The 27,169-nt window shown below is 46.0% G+C and overlaps 1 protein-coding gene across 7 annotated transcripts in view; it reads right to left on the bottom strand.

The window, feature by feature from the left end:
• ZDHHC14 (zDHHC palmitoyltransferase 14) overlaps positions 1-27,169 on the bottom strand; it is a 264,705-nt gene that overhangs the window by 84,141 nt on the left and 153,395 nt on the right. For all 7 annotated transcript variants that reach the window (XM_081829205.1, XM_081829203.1, XM_081829204.1 and 4 more), the window contains exon 2: positions 24,478-24,638. In XM_081829205.1, the coding sequence (XP_081685331.1) occupies positions 24,478-24,638 (161 nt within the window). The remainder of the gene's footprint in view (positions 1-24,477; positions 24,639-27,169) is intronic.

Raw genomic sequence — 27,169 nt, 5'->3', positions numbered from 1 at the left:
GCTTGCCGCTCGTGGAATTTTAATCCTCCTCCTGGCTCTCCGGCAGCCCATGGTGCTATCTGGGGCCAAGTCATACAATTAGCTCACTTAACGCACGTTATCTCAGCGTAACGTTCATCTCTAGGAACAGCGCCTTCATGCTACTGGGCACTGCATTCTTTCCACTGCCACAGTATCAACCAGATTTTGTGCCAAGAGAAAGCAAGGGGAACAGAGAATTTTCCTGGGAGTCAGGGGACTGAGTTATCTTGCCCGCACAGCTACCACTGAGTGAAGTTTGCTGCGCTACCCAGATCTGTAGAACAGGGAGCCGGAGAGATGAGTCATGAGGCTCCTGACCGTTTCCAGGTATAGGATTCTATACGGATGCGTGCCCCCCAGCTTTCTGATTCCACTTGTCTTTGTGCTCTTCATCATCCATGTGACTGAGTCTGGATCACACCGGATAATGTGCCTGTGTTCTCCATGAACTCATTTCTTGTATTTTTGCTTTAGTCCCACAAGCAGATGGTAAATGGGTTGAAAGCACACTGCAGGTAGGTACTCAATAAATGCTTGTTAACCAGCCCTCCATTAAATCGATAACCTCAAGGCAACACCTTCCCACTTACAGCGATTACATGAAATTGTTCAAATACTCTCGCTTTGGACTGCACCACTGAGGACGTGCTCCTTCTTAACAAGAGCAGCATGGAAGAGCCCCCCTTCCCACAACGGGTCTCTAGCATCTCGCCCCTAGGGCCCCACACTTGCCTTAACGGGCCCACGACAGCCCCCAAAGTTCTCTGGTGCCAGGTCTGAAAAAAGGCCAAGGCTATGGCAAATCAGGCAAGAATGAGTTTCATCTAAACTTGCTTATAAGGTATGCAGTGGTGATTTTGTCTGCCCTTACTGGGGCTCACTGGTACTTTAATAAAGGACTGTAAGAGCTCTGAATAAAATGTGTCAGGGTGGAACAGAACTCTGATAAAATATTTAATAGCATGCACCTTGTGATCAATAGCAGTGCAGGCTGGATTTTGACAAAAACAAAACAATTTCATTTTTCCTTTGTTCTTTCCAGGGCTCACAATGTGACTTGCAGTGATAGTCAACAACTCTGCTGTTTGGATTGGAGGAGAAGAAAATTGAGTTTCCAGGTCTTGAGATTAGCATTTAATGGTCACCAACTCCTACATACTTAAAAAAAAAATGTATGCATGATATAAAAGACAACCCTTAAATGCCTACAAGTCTCTCTCCAGTCACATGGACATATTAATACTTCTGAATGTGATTATGGTTTTTTTTTCTTCCTTTCCGGCAAATAAAGTGTCTTGCTCAGGTCCTAAGTTTGTTGGCATGAAAAGTGAATTAGAAATCTGAGTCTTTATGCCTTTTGCTTCTGATTATCCCCATCATGTGACAGTCAGCAGACGCCAACAGAGACCACCACAAAAGAACTGTAAAGAATATGATGTTTGATTTTTTAACGAAATCAGCTCGTCAGCAGGGTAGAAGTTTCTCAGTTCCTTTGTCAATTAACTTGGAAGAAACACGACTGAGAAATTCTTTGAGTTTCCAGCCCAGTTTCATCTGTGCAAGGGCCCTGATATTCTTAGATATCTGATATTCCCTGACATTCTTTCCATTCTTGGCCCTGCAGACTAATGGATTCCGCCCAACAGAGCTGCTCAGAATGGCCCCGTTCGGCCCACCAAAGTCCCTTGTGTTTCACTTTTGTTCAGGCTTCTAGAAGTCTCAGAACTGCAGTGCAGCCCCACAGCCTGGACTAATCCAGAAGTGTGGCCTTCAGAGGCCATTAGCTGCTTGTTTTTGAAACATTCCCCTCACCTGCTGCCCACTCCCTTCCCCGAAGGTCTGGATGACAGAATGTTTGGCCTGAGCCTCTGAGTCCTCGTTAGCCCTCAGTCCTGGACAGTGTCCATCAGTGTGTCTCTGCTGGCCAGAGGCGGGTCCAACCCCCACCCCATGGTTTTGTATTCGAAGGCAAGAAACAACCAAATTTGTTCTGGACACACATAGAGCTGTGAAATGGAGATGCTCCACCTGGACAACTCCTTGCTGGGGTATCTGTCTCTCTAATAAGTGTCTTCCAAGAACCAGGTCCTGGAAACAAGAACACATGCTCCCGCTTCAGGCAGAAGAAATTCTGCTGGGGGTTGGGGAGGGAACACCCCCACCCACCATATACATCGTCAGAGCAGAGCGATGCAGAAACCAGCCACTCCTGGGCGACCGCATGTCACCCAGACCTGCCCCAGCTCTTCCTCCAGCTTGGAGGCCGGGAGCTGGGGCAGGACCTTCCCAGGAAGCACTTCTAGCTGCTGCCATGTTGTTCCCTGGGGGGCATGGAGTTCCTCCATCCAGTCCTGGCTCAGCTGCCTACCATTTCCTCCAGACTCCAGACTTGTAGCAGGGACAAGGACTCTGCCCTATCCCCCGAGAAATCCTGGGGTCCAGCCCAGTGCTGGGTACCTGCGGGACACTCAGTGGGTCCTTCTAGAGCCAGCAGGTCCTAAGACCATGATCCTCCTGTCTGGGTGGTCCTGGCAGCTGACTGACCTGTCTTACTCCTTTTTTTTTTTTTTTAACCTCCTGCATTAACAAAGAGCTCCTGAGGGGTTTCTAGTCTTTTCCCTGAAGGGCAGAGTGGGTACCTGTGGGAAGGTGGGAGAGGAGGAGGGGACAAAGGATAAGGACTCTCCCCCTGACATCTTCCTAGCTGACATGACCTCTGTTCTCTGAGGAGCCCGTCGAATCTCCATGGTGCTGTCTCTACCTGACGCATATAAAATGCTCCACATGCATTTGGTGACATTTAAAGGCAGTGAATCTCAAGCATTACGGTGTAAAAAGATCACCTTGGGGAGTGTGCTAGAAGCAGATTGCCAGACCCCACTTCCTAGAGACGCTCTGTGGGTTAGGTTGGGGCCTGAGGATCTGCATTTAATGACAGGAGGTCTGCAGACCTGAGGGTGACAGTGGCTTAAGGATTCCCCCTCCCTCCCACTGTGTAAGTATCTGCTTCCAGACCCTCTTCTGGGATCCCCCACCCCACATCTCCCTAGAGACACTGCCCGGGGAGCCCAAGCCATAGCTCCTGTGGTCTCCCTACCCCCAGGCTGCTAATGGAAACCAGGGGCCTGCACAGAGTTGCCAAAGGCAATGCCCCTCTTCAAAGAGCTTCCCATCTGGTAGTTAGGAGCCAACTCTGGGAGCTCTGCTGGACCTTCTCACAGTTCTCATGGTTAGGGGGTCCTGGACCCTGCCTCCTTCCCTTGCTGCCCTGGCCCGTGGATCTCAGGGTCATCATGGACTCACAGGCTCTTCCTGTGGGGCTCAGCGGCCCACTTCAGGCTTGAGTGCCCCACTTGCAGCTGCGCAGCCTCCTCACACTGAACCTCCTGACCCTTCCCTGCAAGCAGTTCTCTGAGCTGAGGAAGCAAAACAGTTTTGTCTGATGTATTATAAACACCCGTGTTTCTCACTTAACCCCGCAGAAGCCTCAGATACTAAGAGAAAAAAAGTAAGACACCAAGAATCTCTCTATGTTCCATGTTTAACTTTCACCTTCAACTCAACCATCCAAGAGCAATGTCGCAGAGCATCTGCTCTGTGCCAGGCATGTGCACCCAGCTTGTGTCCCTTCGATGACAAAGTGAGGGCAGCTGCTGTGTCCTCTGCATCCCCCACAGTTATCCTAGTGTAGGATAGTGGGTCTCACATTTGGGACTTTAAGCAATGCACGTGTCTAGTGGGGACCCCAACTGCCGGATCAGAATCTCCAGAAGTCTGACATGTGTGTAAATACGTTTTATGATCAAAAAGTAATACCCAGGGACGTCTGGGGGGCTCAGTCGGTGAAGCATCTGCCTTTGGCTAAGGTCATGATCCCGGGGTCCTGAGATCGAGCCCCGTGTTGGGCTCCCTGCTCGGCTGGGAGTCTACTTCTCCCTCTCCCCCTGCTGCTCCCCCAGCATGTGCACTCTCTCTCTCTGTCTCTGACAAATAAAATCTTTTTTTAAAAAAGTAATATACATATGGTAAAAAAAAAAATAGTATCACGTAAAATTTTAAAACCTCCATGGGAACTCTAATCTGCACGGACAATGGAAACCCTTGGCCTAGGCTACCCCTTGGCACCTGTTGCTACTCAGTTGGTCCTGGATGAAAACTCGGACACTAAAGCCTTCTGCTCTGTGAGCCTGCCCGCCCCATCCATCTAAGGCACGTTTCTCCCAGTCACAGGCATATTGTCCTGAGCAAAGCATAGTAGGTACCAGATCCCAGGGGAAACTGTAAGGGCCGCTCTCAGTCACGATGCTGAAGCGGAGTCCTCTAAAGGACAGTCCTTGCATGGGGCCAGCTAACACATCCGAGCTCTGAGCACCAGGCTCCCCCAAAACGTCTCCCTGCTATGTATCCATTTTTCAGTTTTAGTTTCTTAGGGACTTCGATTCTAAACATGTCATTAGAGCTTGTTCAATGTCTTCTTTTTTTTTTTCTCCTCTGAGCTTGTTCAATTTCTTACTTCTTGTGTTCTAGCAGATTTACAATGAGTCACAGGAGCCACAGTGCTCTACATCTTGCTTGTATAAATAGTTGGCTGCTTTCAGTTTCTGCAGGTTAATGCATGGGCTCCTCATCACACTTCTGGGAGGCAGGCAAGATCACTGGATCCCATTATCCAGGCGAGGACAGGAAGCCCCAAGAGAGAGATTTGCCACGTCCAGGCAACTAGCAAGCAGTCTGGCTTAATGAATGTTGTGAGGATACCTATTAGAGTTTATGTAATGATACTTAGTGCTTTTTTCTGATTATAAAGATAATACATGATAATCATAGAGAATGTGGAAGATCAGAATATACAAAGGGAAAAAGTAAAATCACTTGTCAGTCTAACCACAAAGAAAAATCTCTTTATGTTTCTTCCCATTTTTCTATGGTTATGCATATATTAAGATCATCATTTATATACATTTTTACATTTTGCATATTTTCATTTGATGTATCAAGATCATTTTTGTAAGTTATTAAATATTTTATATATGTTTTTATTTTAGAGAGAGAGAGAACAAGAGCATGAGCGGGGGAGGGGCAGAGGGAGAGGACCTCAAACAGACCGCCTGCTGAGCCGGGAGCTGGTCATGGGGCTCAATCTCAGGACCCTAAGCCACCCAGGTGCCCCCAGTCATTAAATATTTTTGAAATTAGCATTTTCATGACTTCCTTGCTAACAGTAATTACAGAAGTATACAATTGTTCATTTATCCATTTTCTACTATTGTACATTTAAATTGCTCCTAATTTTTTACGTTATTTTTTTTAAAGATTTTATTTGTTTATGAGAGAGAGAGAGAACAAGCACAAGCAGGGGGAGCAGCAGAGGGAGAGGGAGAAGCGGGGCTCTCCTGCTCAGCGGGGAGCCTGACTCGGGGCTCGATCTCAGAACCCCGGGATCATGACCTGAGCCGAAGGCAGACGCTTAACCAACTGAGCCACCCAGGCACCCCAATTTTTTTACTATTATAAATAGTTCTGCAATGAACACCTTCATGTTTATTTTTCAAGTTAGGTTTAAATTTTGCTCCTCAAAGCTCTATGAAGTAGGTACCTATTTCAATTTCCTCTTATATTGGATTTCTTCCATCATTTTGTTATTTTGGCTCTCACATTAATTTCTAAAACTTGATACAAAGTGGAAAGACAGCTCCTCATGCTCCTTCTACCAATTCCAGGTCTCTGAAAGCTTTTCTTCCAGACTCTTCGGAGGGCAAAACATTTATAACTGGTCTACTACAAAATAATATTCACGGCACCCTGGAGCTTGAGACGAGGAAAGACAAAACAGTGAAATAAATGGTTTAAGGAGTACTTTACTGAGAAATTAGGATGTGACCATGAAACATGAACACCATTTTCCTTCCAGAGAAAGGTTCCTTCTACGGTGGCAGAGGGGTTTGTCAGATTCTACAGGTTCTGTCAAATCCTACTTTGTCAGATTCCTGCCACCAGCATGGGCACGGAGCGGCTGCCAAAGCAGCTCTGCATTTAATGGCCAATCATACCTACAGAAAGAGGCAAGGGGCTGATTCTGGAGCGGGGTTTTTCATGGCACTTGCGGGGGAGCTGAGCTATCTTGGGGAAAAGAGCATCAGCGTGGAGGGCGGCCAGCTGCGGCCAAGTCAGCCGCCCCGCACGGACAGCTATGGGGACACCTGCTGCAGAAGGCTGCCAGGCAGCCAGGTGCCTGGGCTGGAACCCGCCGGTCACAGAGAAATGACACTACCTCTGCTGGCCACCTGTGTCCAGTGAATCACCTCTGCAATCTGCTTCTGTAATCGCCATCAGACTCTGTGTCCATAATTGCCAAAATATGCAAATAGTTATTAAAATATTGATGAAAGAAAACCTACAACCATTCATCATCACAGAATAGCAGTTGTTAACTGCTTTTATATCGGGAGAGCTTCGTGGGAAGCCTGAAAAACCTCTCCATCATCACACTGTTTGTGTGTTTGGGGGCTGTAATGATTCTGAAGTAGGACTAGAATCAGAAGTGCCCACTTGCATTTCTATCAAAGAGTTGGAGGAGAAAGCCAGCATCTGGGGACCGGGAGCTGGGCGGCCCTCCCCAAAGGTCACATTTCCAGATCTTTTCACTCTGGTATATTTTTGGCCAGGAAAGAAAAGGAACCTCCAGCAAGGAAGAGAAATCTCCATTCCATATTACTGGAACTCTGCGATGTTGTTTTATACCCCCAAAGTTCACTTGGTGATTTTTGCAAAATGCCAGACCAATCATTTTTATTTTAGTAATGACTCCCTAGAACCACCCTGTGCACTGTCAAGTGGAAAAATGGAATCATAAAGACCTGAAATGAGGATCTTAGACAGAAGAAATAAAACCAAAAACACAATTCTGAGTCTTCCATTGCTTTAGCCTGAATCCAATCTTCCCTTATTGATGGGCTGTTGCTTTTCTTTTATCAGAAATTCCTCCTTCCCACAAACTTGGATTCCATTTTAGCACCGAAGTTATTAGTTTTGTTTTCCTCTGGAATTGGTAACGGCTGGATGTGAGAGCCCTCTGGATGGGCCGCTCTTGTCACTAAATGGCCCATCTGGGGCTCTCTGGGTGATGGATGGTTCCTAAACAGTTTCCCTCTGGTAATGCAAACCAGCCAAGGCGCATAATGAACCACAAACTTGCATTCGTGCACACCACGCAGCAGTCTTATGGGAACGAGAGTGACGTAGATGTCACCAACCAGCCTTTTTCTGGAATAGTGGCATTGCACTTGGGAGTTTTAGACCCTGCTGTCCAATATGGCGGCCACCACCACCTGTGACTCCTGAGCACTCCAAGTGTGGCTTGTCTGAATTGGGATGTTTTGCGAGTGTAAAATACACACTAGATTTGAAAGATTTAGTACAAAAAGGAGAATATAAAATATCTCTAAGTATTGGTTACCTGTTCAAATGAGAATACTCTGAAGAACTGGGTGAAATAAGAATATTATTAAAATCAATTTCACTGTTTCTTTTTACTAGTATACAGTGGCTACCAGAGAATGACATGCTTGCATTTGTAGCCCACAGTATATTTCTATGATATGGTGCTGGTCTAAGTGGTCAAAAACATCCATTGGAAATTAATGGAAAATCTCTATACGTTATTTATTAGGGTGGCGGTGGGAAGGGCCAGTCCCAGTACTCTGTCTGGATGTGCACAGCATGAGCCCTCACGCTGGTGTGGATCCTTCATTTCTTGTCTAGTCTATTTGCTCTCAGACCCAACTGTTGTTCTCGCTTTTCTCAGTGGTATGGGAATGAAATTAGGAAGTCTGCAGAGATGGGTTCCGCTCACAAGAGGTGTACCATAAACCCCTTAAGTATCTTGACGCTGAAGTTATTTTTAGAGCTAACTTCACAAATAAGAACCACCAAAGCCCTGCCCCTGGCATAAAATTTTGCTTTTTGCTCAGTCTTCAACCTAACACAATACTGGACACACATCTAACTGCACAGCTCCATCAAATGTGAAAATCCACTCTTCAGCCCTGACCGCACAATTTCTGTCCATTTATATAAAGACCCTCACATATTGGATGATGCATTGAGACTAAAATCCCAACATGGCAAAAATCAAGTTTCTCTGTCTCTTATCAGAGCAGCCCCTGTGAGTTCTAAGAGACCCACACTTCTCTCCCAGGGCCACCCTCCAACCCTCACCCCTCATCTCTGTACCTGCCACAGCCTTCCCGAGAATGTCTGGCTCTATCTTCTCCCTCTCCAAAACCTCCTCGATCACCTCTGGAGAAATTTCCGTCACGGCTACAGTGCGCACGGAGCTCTACTAAAGCCCCACACATACAGCACCGCATTCAGCTCTCCCCCTCACCTGCAGGACAGGCAGTGTTATACCGTCCCTGGTCCAGAGAAGGGGACCCCGAGGCCGGAGGGCCAAGCAGTCAGCCCAGATCACAGCGGTGAGTGGCACCGTCAAGGTCCTGGCCGCCTGCCTCCAGGCCTTTCCATGCAGCTCGGCTTCACGTCTCTCATGCAGCAACCCCTCTGCACCCAGTTCCCTGACACAAACCAGCCTCCTCTCTAATTCAAGCCTCCCACCCCTCAATTTTCCTTTTGGCTCCCCCACCCCCCCCACCTCTTGCTGGCTTCAGCTCACCTGGAACCCACCTGGGCCCACCCTTGGCCCGTTCTCCCTCCGGGGCAACCTTCTCCTCCCAACACCTTCTGCCAAGCCCAGGCCTGCCCAAAGGCCTCAGCTGTCACCTCCTGCTCAAAGCCCATTAGCAGCCTGGCACCCACTGTCCCTATCCTTAGGGCCGAAGGAACAGACCTCTTTGCTTAGGACTCTTCATCTTTCACCTCTTCAGCTTTCCTTTGAAATCGGAGAACCTCTTTGACTCTTCATACAAATTCCTGATGTTTTTGCAAATGAGGGCAAATGTTTTTATTCCTTTCAAACCTTACTTGACCCCCTGGATTCCAGACCCACCCCTGCCCAGTGGTGAGGAGAATGCCATCACCTGGCTCCGCCTCAAGGAACCCATGCCCCCTGCCCAGTGGGTACGTGTGTGGGCTCAGCCACCAGGCAGGGCTTAACTCGTGGCTCTGCTATTTGCTAGCTGAGAGACTTTGGGAAGTTACTGATCCCCTTCAAGCCTCAGTTTCTCCAGCTGCAAAATGGTAAAATAATCACAGCACCTGAGAAGTACTTCTACTGGGAGAAGTGAATTAGCATGTGGCACACATGAAAACAATCTGTGCTAGACACCTGTTGGCCATCCTCAGTCTTCCCTGCGGCTGCTCTCTGGCCTGAGCAGGGATTACCTGCTGCTAACTAAATCCATTATTTATTACTCCTTACTCTGTGTATACCACCCAGGCCAGTCAAAGAAATGTAGTTCGGGTCCCTCTATTTCCCTTTCCCATCATTCGTTTCTGAAAGAACACCTCCCTTCTACTCTCTGCCCCTCCACCCCACCATCTCCTCAGTCAATTCATGTCCTCCTGTCTTCTGAAATCCAGCTCAGATTTGTTTTCCCCAGAAAATCTCTCTTGATTCTCTCCTCGGCTCGTGGTTTCCTCCGTACTCCCAAATTCAGGTTACGTTACATCTGGGGTTCTCAACCCGGGGTGACTTTTGCCACTCCCCCGGGGACACTTGGCACTGTCAGGAGACAATTTGATTGGGGTAGGGGGTGCTAAACATGGGGAATGGCATCTAGAGGGTTAAGGGGCGGGATGCTGCTAAGCATCTTGCGAACACAGGACATCCCCCACCCCCACCCCACAAAGAATTCTCTGGCCCCAAAATGTCCATAGTGCAAAGACCGTCAACCCTGGGTCAGTGTTGATGTTCCTGTTTAACAACAACAACAACAGCCTTCTTGGCTTTTCGCAAGCCAAGGAGAGACGCCTCAGGAGAAACTAAACCTGGTAACACCTAGATCTTGGGCTTCATAGCCTCCAGAGCTGTGAAAAAATAAATTTCTGTTGTTAAAAAAAGAAAAAAAACCTCTTCAGTAGTTTCACTGGTGCCTGCCAGCCAACAATTTCTTCTGATTCTTCCACAGTACTTAAGACAGTGCTGTGCTTAAAATAGATTGATTAATTGATAATGATTAATTTTCTAACTAAACAGCAAGCCAGGAATATTTTTCATCAAATGTCTGGGGTATGTCATCACAAGATGAAAAATAGCCACATAAATGTTTGAAACATCCTGTGCTGGTTGAGAGAAAAACACAGAAGTCTAGTCACCAAGTCCAAGTTTGTCCCACCACAGGAGGGGCTGGGGGAGTCAGAGAGCCCCCCCTCCCCCCCGACAACATCAAACACAATTACACAGGCCATCTGTTCGTGACTGGTTTCATATCTGTGTTCTTCTCTAAGAACTTGACCTTTTGGTTGGTATCCATGGGATTAATATCATAGAAGACAGCAAAACCTCGTCATCCAAATCTAAGAGAAAACATGTCTTTTTTCTAGAATGGAAGTGGCAGTGAGGAAGGTGCATCAGTGATCTGAAATGGATGTCGAGGGGCACCTGGGTGGCTCAGTGGGTTAAGCATCTGACTCTTGATTTCGGCTCAGGTCATGATCTCAGGGTCGTGAGATCGAGCCCCCATCTGGCTCCACACTGAGCATGGAGCCTGCTTCAGATTCTCCCTTTCCCTCTCCCTCTGCCCCTTCACCCCCCGACTAGTGCTCTCTCTCTAAATAAATAAAATTGATGTTGAGTTGTTTAAGGCACAGGTAAACAGAATGCCTGGCCACTGTTTCCTAGTCTGCCACAGGTCTTTCCTGCCAAGATGATAACTAAATAAGGAGTGGGAAGAAAAGACCATCCTTCCCACCAGCACTTCCAGTGGAGCGCCGGTAACTGGGTGGGGTTTCTGTAGCACACAGTGACCAAGACCCTGACCCACTCCTGCCCAAGGTGAGGAAGTCAAGGAAAGGCACCCTTGTTACACTTAATAAACCTCTCTGTGCAGAGTGGAGAACAGGGGGCGGCCCCATCCCAAATGCCCACACTTCCCTTGCTGGCTTGAAAAGCCTAGAATTCCAGTCTACTACAGAGAACTGCACACCCTTTGGGTGGAATCTGTAATAATAATTAGATAAAAGCTCTCTGACTTGGCAAGAGGATGTGCTGTCCTTCCAGACGACATGCAGACAACATTCCGAGTTCAGTAAGGTGGGCCTGAACCACGGAAAAGTGACACGAGCTGAAAAAGAAACTCACTAAGGATCAGAGGCCACCATTCTGAGCGGGCCTTTCCTCTGGGTGTTTGCAAAATTCTAGATCAACCATGTCATCAACCATCTCATGGTTGCCAGATCCAGTCAGAAAGTCCCTGCCTCACTGACACCTGGCCCGGTCAGCTCTCGGCCTCCCAAACGGACCCATCATACCCGAGTGGAGGGAGTGTCGAAGACCTACATCTTGTAAAACAGATGCCCCATGTGTCCTCCTGCTAGGATTTCTGGCTCTGGAGGAACCCTGGACAGATGTACATGAGGAGGGCAATCCCACGTTGTGGGGGATGGACGGCAGCTCCCACTGGTTCAAGCATCAGCAATCTTTTGACAGGAGGTGAAAGGCAAACTTGTCCCATGACGCACAGGAAGGCAAGTCTGCGTCATGCAAGGTAGCAGGCTCGCCCCAGCCCCCTGACTCGGACACTCTAGAGGGGGGCCCCCGCCATCTGTCTGAACAGAACCTCCAGGTGATTCTAGTGTATGTGCAGGTGTAAGAGCCAGTGGCCTCCTCAGTAGCACAGAATCTGACCATATTAAAAACACTAATGTCATTAAAAACAAAAATGATTCTGTTTAGGTATTCTAGATGATTTCATCATTTACAACTTTACAATTACCTTGATAGAAACAAAAATAACTCTGCTAAGAGTATAATTTGCATTACTGTAGTGTCTCGTACTGAGTAAGCACTCAAGTATATGTTGAATATGTGAAAAATGAACGAATGTATGAGGTTCTTCAAAGAAATGATGAAGTTAAAAGCCATTCTCCCAAGCTTTTCTCTGAAGCGATCTGAAGCAAGATAAACAATCCCAATTAACTCTGAGAGATTCTAACAACTATTTAGGTCCAGTTCTATGTCCTTTAAATCTGTGCTGCCCAATATGCTAGCCACTAGACATGTGTGAGTACTTGGAGTGTGAGCAGTCCACACTGCAGGTGAGTAGTCCACACTGCATGTGAGCAGTCCACACTGCATGTGAGCAGTCCACACTGAATGTGAGCAGTCCACACTGCATGTGAGTAGTCCACACTGAATGTGCTGTGAATACAAAGTAACACCGGAAAGATTCAATACCAAAAATTTTTTTAAAAAAGGAATGTAAAGGGGCGCCTGGGTGGCTCAGTTGGTTAAGCGACTGCCTTCGGCTCAGGTCATGATCCTGGAGTCCCTGGATCGAGTCCCGCATCGGGCTCCCTGCTCAGCGGGGAGTCTGCTTCTCCCTCTGACCCTCTTCCCTCTCGTGCTCTCTCTCATTCTCTCTCTCAAATAAATAAATAAAATCTTAAAAAAAAAAAAGGAATGTAAAATATTTCATTAGTACTTTTTAATATTGAATACACGTTGAAATGATAATATTTTGGATACACTGGGTTAAAGCAAATGTATTATTAAAATTAACTTTACCTGTTCCTTTTCATTTTTTTAAATGTCACTAATGGAAAATTTACAATTACACATTTGGCTTGTATTATATTTCTATTGGATGTGCTGCTCAGTATTTTTTTTAAAGATTGTATTGATTTATTTTAGAGTAGGGGAGGCAGAGATGGAGAGGGAGAAAATCTCAAGCAGACTCTGAGCTGAGCACGGAGCCAAACATGGGGCTCAATCTCACGATCCTGAGATCATGACCTGAGCTGAAATCAAGAGTTGGACGCATCACCAACTGAGTGACCCGGGCACCCCTGTGCTACTCCGCATTGCTCCAAGTGTGTTACTTTTAGCTGTGTGAGAGCCACAGAGAGCTTTAGTCCACTTCTACTCTATTGCTTTCTCTTGAGCATAAGGAGCAACCCATCCATCACTCACTCAAGGACCCTTGGATTTCAAGTTTCCATCCTTAGAAGAAAATAAAGAGATTTTTTAAAGAGTGCAGTCCAAATTTTGATGGTATGTAATATGACACTCATCCACTCGCACTTGTTTTCTCCTAGACAGTGTTAATCTACAGCCTCCAAATAAATGGCCTTCACTTCTGTCCACTTCTGTAAGTTAGATTTTTCTTTTGGGGACCTAGGAAGGTAAATTTGGATAAATGAAAAAATGTGAGGAATTTTTCCCTTACTGAACATGATGGCAGGAAGAGCCCTCACTTAGAGGGGCCCCCATTGTCCCACCATATGCCTTCTACCCTCTGAGTGCTGGCAGCAAGTGAGTCCTCATGCCCACCTCGAATTCTGGACAACACAGCAAATGTCTACCAGAAACACAAAATCACAGTTCATCTACCTCCCATAGCTTACTTAGTCTTGAGTTTTCCAAGGCAGAGAAGGGAAGGGAGATAGAGCACACATGCACCACCCCCAAAACTGTTAATCCCTAATCTACAGCATTAGATTCTAAAGGAGGAGGGAGAAAGGTCACTTGGAAAGCCAACAGTGAGTTGGTTTGATTATAACAAAGTTTCAGAAGGTGATTATTGCGGCAAAGTTTCATTGAATCGCAAACCCCATTGATATCACAGAGCATGCAAGCATATAAAGACATAGGGGTGTCCAGGCCAGATGAGGGATAAGCAGAGACACTAAGAGTAGGTTATTTAGCAAGTGGCTCTCGGTTAAGTTGGATCCCTAGTGTAGACTCCAGCCACAAAACACTCAAAACATACAGATACTTTATGAAGCAGAATGTGGGATGGCTCCCTAGACTGTTAAAAAAAAAAAGAAGAAGAAGAAGAAAAGAAGAAAAAAAAGAGAAAAGCTCTTCCCAGGAAAACTTCAGGGAGCGCCTATGGCTTCTTTGACCATAGCACGTTCTCTACGTCTTCTCTCCTGCCCAGCGGGGCCGTAATCCTTTGCTGACCCTGCACCTGCTCAGCCTCCAGTTCCTCCCAGACGGGCCTCCGCCCGCCCCCTCGCCCTGGTCCATTTCCTCTCTCCTCACTGGCTGCTTTGTTTCCTTTTATTCCTGGGCTGCCTTTCATGCTACTCTACACTTGCAATAAGAAAACGCCTCCCACTTCCAGGCACAAAGAGCCTGCCCACTCTTCTGATTAACCTCCTCCAGCGGGATTTCTTTCCTGAAAAGCCATTCTCATACTCCCCTCCACCTCACGCCCTGCACACTCACCAGCGAGGCCGCCTTGCTGGTCTGGAGCCTGTTTTGCCAAACACGCCCTGCCCATTCTTGGATGAAGTGCCTTACCTTTGACTTCACCCTAAAACCTATTGACTGACTGACTCATTCCCTCATTCGGAAGAGCCATTGTTCCATCATTTTCCTTTATCCTCTCGAGGACGCCAGTTTAAGGAATAATGATAGCAATATTCCAATGAGTCATTTATCTCTTACTTCGAGGCACCTACAGTTTACTTGTTGAATTTACGCGGGTGTGCGTGCAGCTTTGCGTTCTAAAATTATTCCCAAAATATGTCCTTCTTCTTGTTTAAGTAGTTGAACAGCCTAAATAACCTTCTAGAATATTCAGGTTCCTGGATGTTCATGGTCAAGCCAAGGAGGAGGAAGGATTTATTTCTAGACTCATAGGATGATAACACTGGAATGGATCTTTGCACTCAGTGGGTCTATTTTATATGCACTAAAATCAAGGCTCAGAGAAGCTAAAACACTTCTCAGGGTCACATAGCTAGTGGAAGAGCTGGGATGCAGGCTCAGCTTGGGCTCATAACCATACACTTCACTGATAATAAAAACATATAGAGACTTTGGAGTCTGTAAAGCGCTATCAAAAGATAAGATATTTATCATACAGTTATCATTCATAAGTAATAATAAGGGAAAAGATGTCACTCACAGGCACTGCAAGGAGGCTACCACACTGAACGCTCAAAGTAAATGAATTTGTAGTTAGCCAAACTCCTGAAATCCTGACAGTCCTGGGAGCTTATCAGGAGAGGAAGCAAATGCTGACTGGTGGAGAGGATCGGCACAGGCTGGTCTCCGGTCCCCGGGTGAGAGTGAGAGGCATCAGGGCTGTGCTTCTTGGCTTTCAAGGGTTTTGTTAAAAATGCAGATTCGGAGTCAGTACGTGGAGTGGGGCCTGACTTTCTGCATTTCTAAAAAGCTCCCAGGAGATGTTGATGTTGCTCCTCCATGGACCGCTCTTTGTGTAGCAAGGATTTAGGGATGGGTTTCAGAAGCAAAAAAGCCAATCGATAGGTATTTGCACCTGTCTCTCTCTGAGCCCCAGTTTACTTGTCTGCAAACTGAAGGAGATGTCCAGGATGATCTCCATGATTGCTGAGGTCCCTTTAAGCTGGAATGTTCTATGACTCAGAGCATTGCTGAGGACCAGCCTACTTGAAGTCTGGGAGGTGGGTTCCCCAAGCTCTTTCACTGAAGGGATCTGTGCATCTCAGTGCCCCTGGCTGGGGAAGGGCGGGTCTCTAATTTCCACGAACACATGCCAGACCCTTGTTCTTTCCTCTGGCCATGTTCTTAAACCAGGTGGTCCCAATTTTTCCATCCCTTTGGTGCCACTGGAGCCTTTCCTTCCCGTCCTTATGGCTTCTGGCTTCCTCCGCTGTCTCGCAGTTGACCTGTTCCTCACCCTGGTTCGTTCATTATCCTCCCCCCCTTTCACAGCCTTGTATATGAGAACGGATTATAATTACAGTATGTTTCTTCTTTTCCTTCCTTCCTTCCTTCCTTCCTACCTTCCTTCCTCCCTCCCTCCCTTCCTTCCTTCTGGCAAAGCATGTCAATATTGCTCTGTGCCATCATTTTGCTGATTTAACAGACTCTAAAGAATGTGACATTCATGTGGTGAGAGAGATAGAGTCATTTCCCTTCATCTGCAATGAAGTGATACCTTTGCTTTCAGGGAGGGTTCATTAATTCTCTCATTAATTCTCTAGAAGAGATTCCAAATCTGTACATATGTACACTTACGTAAGTCAAACCTTCAACTTATTAAGACTTATTATATTAAAAGAGACATCCAGCGGCTTCAGGATGGGAAGTACAGAGGTCACCAAAATACCTATGTGGATTTAGGAATTGAGATTCGGCAGCGGGGACAAGAAAGTGTGATCTCAGACAGTGAAATAGCACTGTTTCTCTTCCCATAAAAAGGAGGAAAATACCACTGGTCACCCATCTGGAGGACAGTGAAGGCAGTTCTCTAAAGTGCACCCCCAGAGGAGGGGAATTGCTGGGTGTTTTTCTCTGTCGTTATAATTCTCCACTTCAACCATCACAGAAAATTGTCCTAACCTCACAAACAAGCGAATGCATTTACATCCGAAACTGGCTTCGGGTCCAACACATGGTACATTCCACAAGTTCACATTTCTACAGGAAGAAGAAATAATATAGGCTTCAACGAACATCCTGGATGAAAAACACCCAACCTCCCAAATCCTTCGGAAAAACAAAAATCTCCAGCTCCTTCCTTCCCTCAGAACTAGAGCCTTCAAAATCTTGTGGTATTTCCCCAAATACCACAATTTTGAATTGTGACATCTGGTTCCCAGCTCTCCCAGGCTGAATTTTTTTTTTTTTTTAAAGAGACACTCAGGAATTTTGACATTCTGAGTTGCCACCCTGCGTTGGTGTGGGAGAATCACTGCCTACCCTTCCCTGGCATCCGTACACACTAGATGATTCTAGCATTTTCCCTCAAACAAGGAATCTACTTTTTGTTTTAGTCCTCAGATGCCATTTTCTTTAAATGCCTTGTCTCTTCCAGACTGTATTTCAGACATGGTGGGACACGCTGCTCTCCCCACCCCTTAACTCATTCACGAGCATCAAGGGACATCAGCCAGAGTCCCAGTGGACAAAAGGCCCCTGGATCTGCAGGCAGTTTCAAGAGGGGCGTTAGAGCATGTGGATTCCTCTGCAGTTCTACTCTCTCCACCGAACTGGGCCCAGGATTTGAGAAGCAGGCCCTGTAGACATGATGTGCTGGACACGGCTCTTTATTTCTAGGCCACGGGTGACGGAGGAGTCAGCCAACGGGATGGGAAAGCTAGATGATGTTGACAGTCTGGAGGAGAGAAAATAACTTAGGGGAAATGGCAAGTGCTACCTGCTCCAGTAAGACCAGAAATCTCTTGCTCGGGGCCCGCTCCCCAGGGCAACGAGGTGGTGGGCAGTGGTTAAAAGCACATGGGGGTGATGGCAGATGGGCCTGCATTCCCAGCTCTGGCCAAGTGACCTCTGGCCAATCACTTTCCTTTCTGAGCCCTGGCTTTCCCGTGAATAAAACAGGAAACGAACGGGGCAGGAAGCAAGCAGCAGGGGAGAGAGGATGGCAGAGGCAGAAGGAGTTCCACGCAGGCAGGTGTAGTTCAAGTCCGAACAGAGTTCCTGGGCCTGGCCGAGTGTTAACGAAAAGCTGAAATATCCATGGCAGATAACAATTACACAGAGGATACACGGGGGTGATTTCGGAGGTGAGCAGGGAGATGCAAACAGGATTTGGGGGAAAGGGGCAGAAAAAACCGCCTTCTGCAAAGAAAACTGGCAAAAGCCAATCAAATTAACCTCCAATGATCCTGCCCCTTTTATTTCTGGACTTTCTACACTGTGGGCATCTAGTGTGCATTACCCAAAGTGACTCCAAGTGTCAGGAAGTTTTAACCACAGATCCATCACAGACAGCAGATGCATCCTGAGGCCAAAAATAAAGGAAACCATCACATTTTAAAGCATTTTATGGTGAATATTACCAGTAGAAATAACCAACACAAAAAGAAACCAGTATTGACTTCAAAAAAGTAAATCACCAGGGAAATCTATCTTAGTAGAAGTCATAGTTCTGTAAGAAAATTCCTAATAGCAACTTCCATGATGTAAAAACAAACAAATAAACAAAAAACCTGATCGAAAAAAACTCTTAGTTATAAATTTTATGCAGAAAAAAATTACTCCAATTAAGATAATTTTAGTAAAACGAAAACAGAAATGGGAGAAAATTGAAAATAGTGTAGCTCTATAATAGAGAACATTGATTAAGGTCTTCAATTGGCTTAGAGTATTCTCAGAAAGTATTTTCTTCAACAAAAATCCATCAGTGTTGTTAAAATTCCAATTAAAATGTTTCTACTCTTAAACACAGAATTAAGATGTCTCTAGGGAAAAAAACTCCAGCAAGTCAAGTTGGTGGATGAAAACATCCTGTTCCCATGGAACTCTTCCCAGGAATCACGCTATGCAGGATGGTGCACAAACCAGGCTGGTCGGCCAGTGTTTCCTCAGGTTCAGGAAACTGCCCTGCTTCCTAAACATCTCATCTAGAGGATGTCCAGTTCAAGGACTAATTTGGGAAATAATGAAAGATAAACTTTCATCTTAGAAATGGTGATTGGTCCTGGGTACTTCAAGAAAAGTTGTTGATGAGAGTCTGACCAAAAGAGTGGGGGGTAGGGGATGAAAGAGAAGAAGAGGAAGAGAAGGAGGGAGGAGGGAAGTGGGGGGAGGAGAAGAGGGAGAGAGAGAAATAGGGGAAGGAGTGGGGAGAGGAGGAGGGGGAGAAGGCCGGGGAGGGAGAGGAGGAGGATAAGAAAGAGGAGGAGGAAGGGAGAGAGGAGGAGACGGAAGAGGAAGAGAGGAAAGGAGAGGGAGAAAGAGACAGAGGGAGACAGAGACAGAAGGAGGCAGAGAGAAAAGGGAGACTCGCGTGGCCACCGTGTCCCACCTACTCTAATTGCCTAGTAAAAGGTGCAGAGTGAAGCAATAATTCTTCAGATTCTGTCCCTGCCGCAGAGTTTTTTGAAGACCACCCTGCTTCCTTTGATCTGATTCCACCCTCACCAAGCAACCTTTTGATCTTTGATCAATTTATCATTTTTTCTTTTATGGATCCTGCCTTTGGTGTCGTGCCTAAGAACTCTGTGGTGTCAGGGTTACCGTGACACAGGGAGAGAGTTTCCTAAGTAACCAGGCTCGCTTTGGGAGCCCGACAAGCTGAGTTCCCATTTCGGCTCCTCCTGGACTCCCTCTCCTGGGGTCCTCTGGACAGTTGAGGGGTGGAAAGAGACAATACACATAATGGAAAGCAGAGAGGCAGACCCGCCACTTTCCCCCATCGTGATTCCTGGAAAGGTCTATCCCTACTTGAAATGCTTTGATCCTGTGATTTATAATGCACTGGCTCATCATTGCTTTCTAGCCCCAAAGCAGTTGCTTAGTGTCTTATCATCCCTGAGTGAACTGAAAAAACGGAGTTTTCCAAGTTGTCACATTTTCAAGCAGGACTCCACTGACCCCAGCGAGACCTCCCTACACCCCAACTGCCATTCTTGGATGTCTTTTTTAGCTGCAATGTAACGAACCAGGAAAGGTCTTTCAGGAAAAAAAAGAAGGGTAAGGCATTTCAAGAGACTGTAACAGACTCTGAGACACGGAGCCTCCTCCTCCTCACCACCTACTCCCCTCCAGAAGTCCGAGGACAGGCAAGCTGGTCCCACCCTTGGCACAGCTTCACTCAGTTACTCAGATGGCTGGTTTCAAGTGCCTACCATGGACTTCTGTAAGGAGAGACCTCCTACAGATAATTAGAATTAGTAACTAATAATAATAAGTTTCCAAATCTAATTTTCATTTTTATGTCTTCAGTCAGATAGCACAAAATAAATGTGCTAAGATTTCATTGAAACATAATCGTATTCTCCACAGCCAAGCAATACAGGGGAGCAATCCTAATAAAGAATTAGACCAGCTCTGCCATTTATTCCTATCACGTGGCAGGTGGAGAATTCTTTTATGATAATCTATGTATGTGGAAGGCGAGGAGAGAACTGGGTGGGAAAAGAAGAATTTTTCTTTTTAAAAACACAAAAACAAAAACCCCAACTGTTTACTGAGCCGATCCTGAGAAGAACCTTATAGGGTATGTGTCATTATTCCCATTTTAAAACCAGCCTAACGCCATACAACTAGAGACGAGTGGGCCCTTCTTCCTCTTCTGCTCCATCTTCCTTCTCTCCCCTTCCTCTTCTCTTTTTTGGACAGTTTACTGTGCTATAACTTACAAACCTAGCAGTTATCCTCTGGAGGTATGCAATAACATGACCTTTAAGAAATGTACTGGGTTCTGCCACCAGCACCCCAATCCACTCTTAGACCCTTTTCACCATTCCAGCAAGTTCTCTCCCGTCCAAGTGCGGCGACCCTCACTCCTGCCCCCACCCCAGGCAATCACTTGTCTGCTTTCTGTCTCTACAGATTTGCCCTTTCTGGACATTTCATACACATGGAACTACACAATAGGTAGCCTTCTGATCTGGCTTCTTTCGCTTAGTGTGTTTTTACCATTTATCCATGTTATAGCATGTGTCAACACTGGGCTCCTTTTTATCACTTAATGGTATTCCACCATGTGGATGTACCATGTGTTGTTTATCAGTTTGCCCACTGATGGACATTTGGGTTGTTTCCAGTTTGGGGGTATTAAGTATAATGCACATCAGAGACATAGGTTTTCATTTCTCTTGGATATATACCTAGAAACAGACTTGCTGGGTTATATGGTAATCTATGCTTAGCTTCTTGAGGAATTTTGGGGAGGTGCTTTCCAAAGTGGTTGCACCATTCTACATCACCACCAGTAATGCATGAGGGTTCCAATTTCTCCATATCTTCACCAATATTTGTTATTGTCAGTCTTTTGGATTAGAGCCATTCTAGTGGGTGTGAAGTGGTACATCACTGTGGTTTTGATTTGCATTTCCGTCTTTTCATGTGTTCATTGGCCATTCATATATCTTCTTTGGAAAAATGTCTGTTCAAATCCTTTACTCATTTATAATTGGGTTGTTTGTCTTATTATTGAGTTGTAAGAGATCTTAATATATTCTAGATACAAGTACAAGATACTTTTATCAGATATATGATGTGCAAATACTTTTTCCCAGTCTGTGGCTTATCTTTCTGTTTTCTAAATGGTATCTTTTGAAGCACAGAAGTTTTTAATTTGATAAACTCCAATTTATTATCTTTTTCTTTCTACAGATCATGCATTTGGTGTCTATATAAGAACTCTTTTTTTTTTTTAAGATTTATTTATTTTAGAAAGAGAGTGTGTGTAAGCATGAGTGGAGGGGGAAGGGCAGAGGGAAAAGGAGAGAGAGAGAATACTCAAGCTGATTCTGTGCAGAGCACAGAGTCCAGCAGGGCTCAATTCCAGGACCCTGAGATCATGGTTTGAGCTGAAATCAAGAGTCGGCCCCTTAACTGACTGAGCCACCCAGGCACTCCTATGTGAGAACTCTTTGCCTAACCCAAGGTCATGAAAATTTTCTCTATGCTCTCTTTAGAAGTTTTAGAGTTTTAGCTCTTAAATTGAGGTCTATAATCCATTTAGAATTAAATTGTGTGTATGGTGTGAGGTAAGGATTCAAATTCATCTTTCTACATATGGACAGCCGATTTCTTTATTTGTTATGGGTTTCTTCAGCTTTCCTATTTCTTTTTGAGTCATTCTTTGGTAACTGTGGCCTGCTAAGAATTTGTCCATTCATCTAAGTTGTCTAATTTGTGGCATAAAGTTAAAATCCTTTTAATACCTTAGGGTCAATGGTGATGCCTCTGCTTTCATTCCTGATTTTGGTAATTTGTATATTCTCTGTGTCTTTTTTTGGAAGGGGTGGCAAATAATATAGTTAAAGATTTGTCAATTTTGTTAATCTTCTAAAAGAACTAACTTTGGGTCTCACTGATTTTCTCTGTTGTTTTCTGTATTCTATTTCATTGATTTCCACTCTCATCTTTTTTTTTTCTTTTAAAGATTTTATTTATTTATTTGTCAGAGAGAGACAGAGAGCCCACAAATGGGGGTGGGGTGGGGGCAGCAGGTAGAGGGAGAAACAGGCTCCCCGCTCAGCAAGGAGCCCAACTGAGGACTGACAAGGGGCTCAATCCTAGGACCCTGGGGATCATGATCTGAGCCGAAGGCCAATACTTAACTGACTTGAGCCACCCAGGCATCCCTCCACTCTTGTTAATATGGTCTTACTATGGCTTGCTTTGAGTTTAGTTTGCCCTTTTTCTAGTTTCTTAAGGTGAAAGTTTAGGTTACTGATTTTTTCCCATACTTCACTCCAAAGCAAATTAGCCCCTCAGACAGATAAGCTGCTGGTTTTCAGAGTCTGCTCTGTCCAGGTAGAACTGCCTCACCTCTGGAATTCAGGTGGACATTGGAGCAGCCCCAAGTGAGACTGTCATAGACACCCACTATTCTTACCCAAAGTCCACTAGATTTTCATGAATAACTGCCCCGCAGTACAGTTGAATTCTAGAGCCATGAAATGATTGTGACTACTTTGTCCAGTTTTCTTGTTGCCTCTTGGGGAAGGGATGTGTACAGCAACTCACGTCTGCCATGCTGTCCCATCTCTAAAGACCCTCTACTCTCCCTCATTTGAAACAAGATTTGGTTTCATCCTTTACCCCATCTAGTACTTTCACAGATTCTGAGTCTCTGGGGGCATGGGGCAGAGCCAGTTTTAAAAATACTCATGTTGAAAAAACCACTCTTAGGTTATCAACTCAAAGCCAAAAAAAAAAAAACCACTTTAGTGGATCACTCAACTTCCTCAATATTAACAAGGATGAACAGAAACTCTGTACCTCTTAGAATTTGCATTTATAATAGAGAATTCCAATGGCACTCTTTATCATCCCCGGTTCCTAATCTTGCTGATTTTGCAGATGCTCCTTGCACTAACCAAGAGGTGGGATAGAAAATAGGATCACAGCAGGAAAATGCTTCAAAGCCAGTGTAAAGAGCTGGGTTCTCTACGTACCACTTGAGTAGAAGATTTTCAAGCTGTGTGCTAAGGTGATGTGGGTAGAGGCTATGAAGTTTCCACAGGCCCAGTTCTGTTTCTGAAGGAAACTGGGCCTGTCTCTTCCCCATGACATGACACCCTGGAAAGAATAAAGGCTGAGACCCAGGAGACCCGGGTTCAGGGCTCTGGCTCTGCCACTTTCTCCCACTTAACCTCTTTGGGGCTCTGTTTCCTTATTTGCAAAATGGATGTAATAATAAAGTCTTCTTCCCAAACTTGCTTGGGTATGATCAATTCAGGGATAGCCCTGGATGGCCTTTACAAATGATTCACATGTTATAAATGTAAGGCTTTAAATTATGAATTAACATATAATTAATGTCTTGAAATCCCAAGATGCACTAGATACGAGACAGACTGTCTCTCCACTGCTGATTCTTCCTTCCTCTGCCTGCCTGCCTCAGGACACAAGACGGCTGCGGCCAGCAGACCACCACCATACACTCCCATCATGGACTCCTTTACTGCTCCCCTCCTGCATGGCCGGGACGAAGGATGGAGGCAGATGCCCAGAGGACACAGTCATGCTTTGGTACCTGGGGATGGCAGTCCACAGCACATGCTTCCTTTCAAGACCCACACTCCTATCTCGTGACACCAGAAAGCGGGGGCCTTTTGGCTGAGTGAGGCTGGGAAGAGAAGCCCACGGAGTAGGCGGAACAGCTAAGCTTTACGTTCACACAGAGTCACCACAAGCCCTCTGCCACGCTTGTCAGATCATCATCGTGTCACTGCAAGGCTACATGTTCACAAGTGCAAACTTTCAAGAGCAAGAAAAAGCTCTCTTTTTAACTAAAAATAGAACTTTTCAAGTTTGCCCTGTGAGGGATTAGGATTTGTTCTAATATGTTTAAAATGGGTCGCTGTAAACTTTTTACATTTCAGTACAGGGTTCCAATATCTAAGAAAAATGAAAGCTATTCATCTCCATATATATCACGAATATATATCTTTGTTGCCTTAATAAAGGAAGCTTCTGGGTCCTAGGCTGGATAAACGAGACAGCAGGGGAAGATGTAACCTCCCCAGGTTTCTGGCATGGAAACCAGCAGTAAGTATGATGATTATAAAGGGAACAGAGAGCAGCCGCCTACAGCGATGGGTCTTTCAGGACAGAGACTACTTCTCAGATGGGCTTGGGTTTCAAAGAAACATCAGGACCCAGAGCGTGGTGATGGCGGCACCTCAGTTTGATGGCACCGCTGGCCCTTGGCCTTACCTCCAACCACTTCACATCCCACCTCCTACTCAGGCCGTCCTGCCGCCGAGGGAACGAGGACTTCCCGGACGCCTCCCGGGCTACGCATCACTGTCCAGCGCCCTGCCTGCCCCTCCTGCATGGGCACCTTGGCCCGCCTCCCACACGGCGGCCAAGCCCCCGTGGGAAGGGACCCGAGGGGAAGGGCAGCCCTTCGGGGTTACCTATTTGTCTCTCCAGGTCGGCGGCTTCATCGGGCGTGGCTCTCGGAAGGACTCCCGGGTCACTGAAGCTGGTGCGCAGCAGGGTCCCCATCACAAAGAAGAAGAGGATGCCACCAACCACGGGGATGGCGGGGGTGATTTTCACTGCTAGGTACGGACAGCTGCCAACAGGTTGGAATGAGGGGGGGTGCGGGGAGAGGGGGAGAAAAGGAAATATAATGTCAGTAATCAACAGTGAACGGTCTATATTTTCCAAGAAGCCAAAAGCCTTGTTGGAGGAGCAAAATTGATTTCCATTAAAAATTCATCTATGTTAAGCATTTACATTTGGGGAGGACTGCAGTTCTCTCTTGAGGACAACTGAACCCTCCCTTCCCAGCCTCAATAACCCAGGCCCTCTGCTCCCACGGTGCTCCTCGGGAAAGACAGTGGCAGGCAAATGACAATCACCGTGCTCTGCAATCAACATAGGACGTGCAGAGCTTGGACCCTCTGCAGTCAATGCAGCTCGTCAATCTGTGTGATCTTCCTGCCCTTCCCTGGAACTGCATAATAAAAGAAGACACCAGCTTCGAGCCATCTTAACCAGACCCAGCCTCTCCTTCCTGAATCGAATACCTTCATGGCATAAAAAAGCTGAGAACCGCAAATTCACCCTTCAAAGGCAAGAAACCATTTTTCAATCTTTTGGAGCTACTCTATCCAAAAGAGGTTAATGAGCTATGGAAATGAACTTGCAAGCCTGTCTGAAGAGGTTTAAAGGAATTTAGGCAGCTGGGGTATAATACACTTCTGCTTTCCAGAAGGCATGTGAGCTACCAGCTGAAGAACATGGCCCAACTCAATTCTATGAAACCTCCTCCCTGTCCTTCAGTCCTGGGAGCTGGCATGCAGCGAGGACCGGGATGAGTCAGGGGGACTAACGTCTATACCAGTTGGGCTCTGAGGCAGCTTCAAGCACCGCACCCTGGCCCACAGTCATGGACCCTTGATTCCATGCAGGTGGCGAGAAGCAGAGTGAGAACTAGCTCGATGCCTGGAGCTGAGTGGGGGTGGGATCTGCAATGACCATGGTCAGTTTGTTGTCGCCACGGTCAGTCACAAAGTGGGCATCAAGGAACACAATGTGGAATCACAGAATTGTCATAGCTGAAATGGAAACCACCTCCTAGATGGTCCACCCCATCGGGTGATACTCGTGCAGATACTCAAGACGAAAGAAAGAGAGGGAGCTGGAGAGGAAAGATCTGCTCAAGACAAGGAGGTGAGCAGGGGGCTCCATCCTGAGTATGTTAGGGACCAGCACCCCATTCCTGTGCAGGGTTTGCAGGGGAGGTGGTGAGGTCACTATCAAGCAAGGGGATCTTGGCAAGAGTCCAGGTCTCGAGGACCACAGGGCATGATCCCCTTTGCTGAGACCAGCACCAGGCCTGTGAGACCATCTGGTCTTCTAGAGGCCTGGTGAATTGGACAGGTCTCTGTGGGATGGTTACAGTGACCTGAAGACCAAAGGCCTCTCCTGAATTCTCTGTTCTGAAGGAACCCAGAGAATTTCCAACAACGTTAAGAAGGTGGAGGAGTGACCCCCAACATGACTAGGCCTGTGGTCTCCAGAAGCATCAGCTGATTTAGAGAGACAAAAATATATGACCTAACATCTCTTTCATCGCTCCCACACCTGCAAAAACAGAACAAAACAACCATCACTGATATCATGTCACACTTTACTCGCTGGGTTGTCAGTTGTGACTTCCCTTCATGGGACTCATGGGGAATCATGAAAAACTGTTCATTGTCATTCCTGCATCATTATGACCCTGCCCAAACTCCCAGACGCTTAGAGCCTTTATGAACATTCTCAGAGTTTCTTGTAGAAAAGCAAATTTGGCAAAGAGAGCCAGTAGACATAAAGAACTTGCTGTGGAAAAAGGGAATATAAGACTGTCTAACCTAAAGACATCTGCTTTGTGAAAGTATTCAGTTAAACTATGGAAAGGACTTTTTTAATCCAACTGATTTTGCTCTGCATTAAAAAAAAAACAAAACCATTGCTTTCCTCGAGTGTTTTCTGGCAAATACTAACATAATTAATACCCTTTAATGGGCTTCCAGTTTTCCTAAAAAGTGTGAAAAGCTTCAAGTTGAATAAACAAACATTTAAGAGACTGGGGACACCACATCTGGCAAATGGCATTTAATGTCTAATCCTGGATTTGTAAAGGGAACAAGATTTAGACAATTAGAGAAGATTTTAAAGGATGGCCCCACCCAGGGACTTGATATAAAGTGACAATCAAAATCACATTTACTACTGAATCAAACTCGGAATCCAAATGTCCGTATGGGGTTGAATCCCAGCTCATGGTGCGGTGTGATGCAGTGGGCTCTGGGGATAGGTGCCTCTCAGGCATGTCTATTATGTTAAGTTTGGCACATTTGGACTGTGATGTGGAGCTTCTATGAAGAGCTGGTAATAAAAATCAATTGCTGCAACAATGTCCACAATAGCCAAACTGTGGAAAGAGCCAAGATGTCCATCAACAGATGACTGGATAAAGAAGATGTGGTATATATATACAATGGAATATTATGCAGCCATCAAAAGGAATGAGATCTTGCCATTTGCAACGACGTGGATGGAACTGGAGGGTATTATGTTGAGTGAAATAAGTCAAACAGAGAAAGACATGTA

This window comes from Leptonychotes weddellii, chromosome 8 (assembly GCF_054177405.1).
Source record: "Leptonychotes weddellii isolate Sample4059 chromosome 8, ASM5417740v2, whole genome shotgun sequence".
Classification (NCBI taxonomy): domain Eukaryota; kingdom Metazoa; phylum Chordata; class Mammalia; order Carnivora; family Phocidae; genus Leptonychotes; species Leptonychotes weddellii.
This window is presented reverse-complemented; position numbering and strand designations above follow the sequence as displayed.